The following is a 6,059-nucleotide window of genomic DNA, read 5'->3' as shown; positions in this document are numbered from 1 at the left end:
TATCCTCCATAAGGCGGCGGCGTCCCCCCCCCCCCCGCCGATGCAAATCCTGCACCGCCGCCCCTTGTGCGAAGCCGACCGGCTCTGCAACGGATGCCTTTGAAGTAAAACTGGGAATCTTTACCAAAATACCACGGCATTTTAAGGCTCTGCGTTGTTGGGTTAGGGAAAAAAAATAAGGGAAATCCCAACTTTGGGGGGGGGGAGTGTGCCTGCTCAGTGAGGAACTGTGCATTCTTGCTTACGGCTGAACCAGCCGCGCCTCAAGGGACTTCGCCAAGGAGAAGGACCTCGAGAAGTGGTAGCGGGTGGGGGAGGGGGGGAGGTGCCTTAGTCACAGACTTTCCTTTCTGTGGAAAAATCAAAAAGTTTCCAGCGAGCGACGGAGGGAATTCCTCAGCCACAGCCTGTGTGCTCCCTCATTCACTCCCTCCCGGCCCGGCCCGGCAACGCCTCCCAGGCAAGACCCAACTCGTTCTCCGGCGCTTCGCAGTTTGACTTGCCTGGGAAATTCCCGGCCCGCCAAGCCCCGCCCCGCGCAGAATTCCCCTCGAGCCGCGGCTGTATAGGCGAGCGCCGCCGCCGCCGCCCGGCCAGGGGACGCCAGGCGACGCGACGCGAGAGGAAGCCTCCTGCTGCTGCTGCTGCTGCTGCTCCGTGAAGCCGCCTTCGGGGACTCTCGCTGCGCTCCTGGGCTCGCTCTCGGCATGTTGAGCCCCAGCCCCCTGGATTATACCATGGACTTTACGATGGACCACGAGCCCCGTCCCCGCCACCACCCGCGGGAGGCCCTGAAGAAGGACCGGCAGCTCAGCCTGGTCCAGGACGACCGCCACGATAGCGGCCTCGACTCCATGAAAGACGAGGAGTACGAGAACCTGGTCCGGGAGTTGGAGGACATCCACCTCCAGCCCGCCGAAGCCGCCGCGGGGCTCCAGAGCGGCGCCGGCCAGCCGGGCCAGGCGTGGAAACAGCAAGTGACCGAAGACGGAGACACGTAAGTTCAGGCTTCGCGCGTCGTGGGGACAGGCGGCGGACGCGAGTTTTCCTTTTGCACGTGAACTGGAACAAACCCGGGCACGGTTTGCAATGCAAGCCGAAAGAAAGGAAGGGTGGGGAGGGGGCAACATTTCGGGGGGGGCGCCCTCCGGGGGGGCATAGTTCTAAACCACCCGGCTCCAAAATGTTGCACTCAGTAAGAGGTCTGAAGGGATTGTGAAGGAGGAAACAGACGGGGGGGGGGGGGAAAGAGCCTTGAGCGGGTGTGCAGGTGTGGAGAAGGTGGCGGTCTTTTACATTTTTTAAAGAAAAACGACCCCTTTACCTTTGAATCTGAATATCTATATAGGCTGTGCTGCGTTTGCACGGCGTCGAACAAGCGCGAAATCAGCCCGGTGCCCTTAAGGGGAGAATGAAGTGGGCTTTGTAGGGTTGGGGGCCACGGGCCGTGTGTGTCGAGAAGAGGTTTCGGGGTGCTTTCGGGTTGGTGGGACGGCTGGCAGGCTCCGGAAATTTTGTGTGTTGTGTGTGGCTCCCCGCAGGGGAGTAGGGAGGGAGAAACGAGGGCAACAACAAGGGAGGGAGGGAGGAGGGGAGGGCAGGGCAGGGTATGCTTTGATGTCACTCGTTTCGGGGGGGGGGCGAAGGGGGCCTGCTGGTTACACAAAAAGCCTGGGGATTTTTGCGCGGATGGGTTTTTCCCTTCCGCGTTGCCTTTGGCCTGGGCGGGCTGCCAAGCTCGGAGCGGGCGGGGGGGGGGGGCAGGCCGGAGTGTTCTGGTGGCGGGCTGGGGGGGAGGGCGGAGGGCGGGCGCCTGAGAGCGAGCGGGAGGCGCCGGGCCGGGCGGAGGGGGAAGTGCGCTGGAAAGTCCCTGGCCCGCCGCCAGGAACACTCAGCCCTCAACAACTCCGCGGAAAGCACCAGGCGGGGAAGCAGCAGCAGCCACGAGGCTTCGAAAAAAACCCAGGCTTTCGACATCATCTGCGCCTCTCCCGCTGATTACACTGATGCTCTTCCTCCATGACTTCAGCGGGCACGTTGCCTGCTGGGGTGAGGAATGTAGAAAAGCTGATCTCAGGGTTTTGAGGGGGAATTTTTCTTTTCTTTTCCTGTTCTTCGCTCATTGTCGGGGTTTTTTTCCCCTCTTTCTTTTGCAGAATTCTCCATCTGGCGATTATACACGAAGAAAAATTCTTGAGTTTGGAAATCATTCACCAGGCAGGACGAGACACAGACTTCTTGAATTTCCAGAATAACCTCAACCAGGTACTTAGAGAAATTCCACACACAGAGAGAAAAACACCAAACTTAATTAAAGCAGGCTTCTATGGGGACTTGGGACATGTCAAGAATTAAAATTGTGAAACACTATAATCAAGATAGATAACAGGAGTGAGTGGCAAAGGGTTGTAAGAGGGCCACAAAAGCACTTATTTGAAGCCACAGAAGTCACTGTCCGGTTACAGTACTATCACTAATTTGGCATGTTGATTTCTAACACTTTTCCACCAAAATCTGTTTAGGGGCTGCAATAGTTTTATACCTACAGCACTTGCAAGTGACTTTTTGAGGCTGGCAGTAGTATTGACATGGCACTGAAAAGGAGACAACTGAAAAGGCACAAGGGCGCACATAGGGGTTGGAGTCCCTGTGAGAGAGTTCTTGATTTACAGGCTAAACATCATTTAGCACAAAATTGTCATCAGTTTTCTCCTCAGAACAACCTTTATGTAGTAGGTTAGGCTGAGAGATGGTCATGAGCCAGTGCTACTGAGTGATCTTGGTGGTTGAGTGAAGATTTGAACCCATTCTTTCTGGCTTCAGTCCAGTGTTCTTAATCATTAGCGCACCCTGGCTCAACTGGATATGCAAGGAATTAAATCTGGGACTGACTGTACGTCAGCTGTTGCTCTGCCACATAGTTTTACCTAAGGCTTCTCTGTATCCTGGAAAGCCTTTTAATCTTACCAATAGATACCACGTACCACAAGAAGAATAAACATTGAGAAAAGCTTAGGAATGTAAAGTCATGGGTCCTGAAAAATGCAGATTCTGGAGCCTTTCGTGTAGAAGAGAGGGAGAGATTTACTCATAGGAAGGTGTACTTGGAACCAGTTGCTTCAAGCCATCAGATGTGTATCTGGGGGATTTCCCTGCTTATCAAGCATATGACCCTACTTTCTCACTTTCAATTTGTAGACACCGCTTCATTTGGCTGTGATCACAGACCAACCTGAAATTGCAGAGACTCTCCTGAAAGCCGGATGTGATGCAGAGATCAGAGATTTCCGAGGAAACACACCGCTCCACATTGCTTGCGAGCAAGGCTCTCTCCGAGGTGTTGGTGTGCTCACGCAGTACTGCCTGAAACATCAAATCAACTCTCTTCTGCAGTCATCAAACTACAACGGTAAGCACATGCACCAGCATTGTGATAAGACAGTATATTTAGCTTACTGACAGACTTCGTACTTATCATACACTGTTTAAAATGATTCAGGGAGTTGGTTTGCTCTTGGAAAGACACTGATAACTAGGAGAGGACATGTCTGTTTTTTTATTGTCCACTTATCCAGCTGTCCAGATGTTTTAAATGTATATATAGTGCCTTGGCTGAGGCTTCTAAAACACTCAAAATATCTGCAGGGCCGGAAGTTCCCCATTCCTGATTAATAATGTCATAATCACAGTGAAAGTTGTCTAACATCTGAATAACAGCATTTTTAAAAATCAACCTATCTCTACTAAAATCATCACACGATGAAGTCCTACTAGTGTGAGTTGGATTAGGTACAAGATTATATGGTTTAAGATAACATCCAGTGTGTTGGAAGGATTTTATGCTTTGTGGAATGATAATGTGCTTAATTTTTCCTCCCATCTGTTTGTTTTACAGGACACACATGTCTCCATCTGGCTTCTATTCAAGGCTATTTGGCCATTGTAGAGCATCTCCTATCCTTGGGAGCAGATGTCAATGCTCAGGTGAGTTTTCTGCGATTAAAAATAATCAAAGCTGATTGTGTGATTGAAAAAAAATTGAACTTTTTAAAAACGTTTGCTAGTACTAATAAAATACACTATTCTGTTTTTGTTCTCAATAGGAACCTTGTAATGGAAGGACTGCCTTGCATTTGGCTGTTGATCTGCAGAATCAAGAACTGGTGTCCCTTCTCTTGAAACATGGAGCAGATGTAAACAAAGTCACCTACCAGGGCTATTCGCCATACCAACTGACGTGGGGAAGAAGCAACTCATTCATACAGGAACAGCTGAGGCAGTTCACCACAGCAGACCTCCAGACGCTGCCAGAAAGTGAAGATGAGAGCTGTGAATCGGAATCAGAGTTCACAGAAGATGAAGTAAGTCATTCATTCTTCTTGGGTAGTGAGAATGAGCTTCAGTGGCCAGAATCCTCTTGCAGAACACTCTGCAGGTAGAATGATATCATCACACAATATGAATATTTAACTTAAATGAATCGAAAACTTCTTATTCTCCTTCTGTCAGATTCTGAAGTTCCCTAGCATTCCCTTTATCAGGGGGAAGTTTTGGGAGCCTCGGATTGGGTAGTAGTTTCATCTCTGCATCTTTTTAAGCTTTTAGAAATTAAGGATTGATTCAAGTGTTCAGATGTTAATTTCTTCTACAAAAGCAGCTCAAGTTTATAGAGTACTTGCAAGTATGCTCTCATATAGTATTTCATGACAAACTGATTTATTTTGTTTTATTTTTGGTTTTGTTTTTTCCTTCCTCCTCTAGCTTCTCTATGATGACTGCATAATTGGTGGATGGCATGTACCTTGTTAAAGTGGAAAAGTAGTGGAGAAAAAACAGACAAACACCATGTGAACAATAACTGGATTGGACCAGGAAGCACAGAGCACTCTGTTAGAACAGCAAGTGCTATGTACGCAGTCCAAGGCACTGTTTGAGCATGAATGACGGTCAAACACCAGAAGAGGTCTGGGCCCCATTTGTGCCAGGGAGCTGATTGTCCAAATAAACAAGCAGTATGAGAACTGGAAGGTCCACTGATGTTTTCAGTGCATTCTCAGAAAATGGATCTAGCTAGGGGCACCATCTGTTGTGTCTTTTTCTGGAAGACATTCCCTATATTCCAATCTGACTGATAATCCATTCCAGACACATGCTTTATGCTGCACAGTGGACAGAGGCTTTTCAAGCCAGGAAATGACAGCTCATCCATCTGCAAGAAGGGATATCAGTAACACTCAGACTCTGTATTGCAACCTTTGCAATATTTCTGTCATGTATATACTGTAAATCTTGTGAATAATTTTTGCTACCTGTGAGATGTATATTTATTAAAAAAAATATTAAGAAATGTGCTGGATTGGTGAAGTTTTCATTTTATGAAGAATGTCTCACTTTTCCTCATTGGTTCCTGTTTACATAAAATTAAGAATCTCATGCAGATCTCATTATATTTTTGCATGGATTTTCACAAACGCACCAAAAACCCAACTAGTCTTGTACAGTAGCTACTTAGTGCAGGATTCGGATAGTGGTCAACAGCATGCCGCTTCATTTCATTTCATTCTCTTAGAAGAGACTGAGGGAATGTGTGATTGAATAAAACACTTTCCAAATAGCCAAAGTTGAATGATGGGATTTCTAAACAGCAACGTGAAATGATACTATTCCATTTTCAGTATTCCTTAATTTATTCTACTTAATTATCCATTTACCTCTCTATGCTGAGGAGTGAGAGCTTATAGCTGTCAAAGTTAAGCACTTTTAACCCCCTTTGGGTTTTGTGGGAAAGATTTAAACCCAGTGCTATTAACTCTCCTGCTAAAATCTGCGAAAACTCCTAAATGGCAAGGTGACCAAAGCTGTCTCTGGAATTCCTGGAGCTGAGAAACCACCACACTCTCCAGTACCTAGCCCAGGAATGGGATGGTTGAGACTGGCTGGTAGTTATCCAGTACACTGGGATCCAAGGAGGGCTTCTTCAGTAGTGGTCTTATTACTGCATCCTTTAAGCAAGTAGGGATCCTATCCTGCTGCAAGGAGGCATTTACCACCCCCTGTAC

At 48.0% G+C, this 6,059-nt stretch overlaps 1 protein-coding gene across 1 annotated transcript; it reads left to right on the top strand.

Moving 5' to 3' along the window:
• The first annotated feature begins 576 nt into the window (after positions 1-576).
• On the top strand, positions 577-5,347 carry NFKBIA (NFKB inhibitor alpha). Its single transcript, XM_020801970.3, has 6 exons — positions 577-997; positions 2,157-2,265; positions 3,199-3,409; positions 3,896-3,984; positions 4,104-4,361; positions 4,762-5,347. Exons 1-6 carry the CDS (start codon positions 708-710, stop codon positions 4,807-4,809), a joined length of 1,005 nt encoding a protein of 334 aa, XP_020657629.3. The 5' UTR covers positions 577-707; the 3' UTR covers positions 4,810-5,347.
• The last annotated feature ends 712 nt before the right edge of the window (positions 5,348-6,059 follow it).

Source organism: Pogona vitticeps, chromosome 1, assembly GCF_051106095.1.
Source record: "Pogona vitticeps strain Pit_001003342236 chromosome 1, PviZW2.1, whole genome shotgun sequence".
NCBI classification, from domain to species: domain Eukaryota; kingdom Metazoa; phylum Chordata; class Lepidosauria; order Squamata; family Agamidae; genus Pogona; species Pogona vitticeps.
This window is presented reverse-complemented; position numbering and strand designations above follow the sequence as displayed.

What these genes read in the sequence shown, in the direction of transcription:
- NFKBIA (XM_020801970.3), top strand. Translation starts at nt 708, where the DNA reads ATGTTGAGCCCCAGCCCCCTGGATTATACCATGGACTTTACGATGGAC. An exon ending in TCCAGAATAACCTCAACCAG is followed by an intron (nt 2,266 to 3,198) that starts GTACTTAGAGAA and finishes TTCAATTTGTAG; the next exon opens with ACACCGCTTCATTTGGCTGT. An exon ending in GCAGTCATCAAACTACAACG is followed by an intron (nt 3,410 to 3,895) that starts GTAAGCACATGC and finishes TTTGTTTTACAG; the next exon opens with GACACACATGTCTCCATCTG.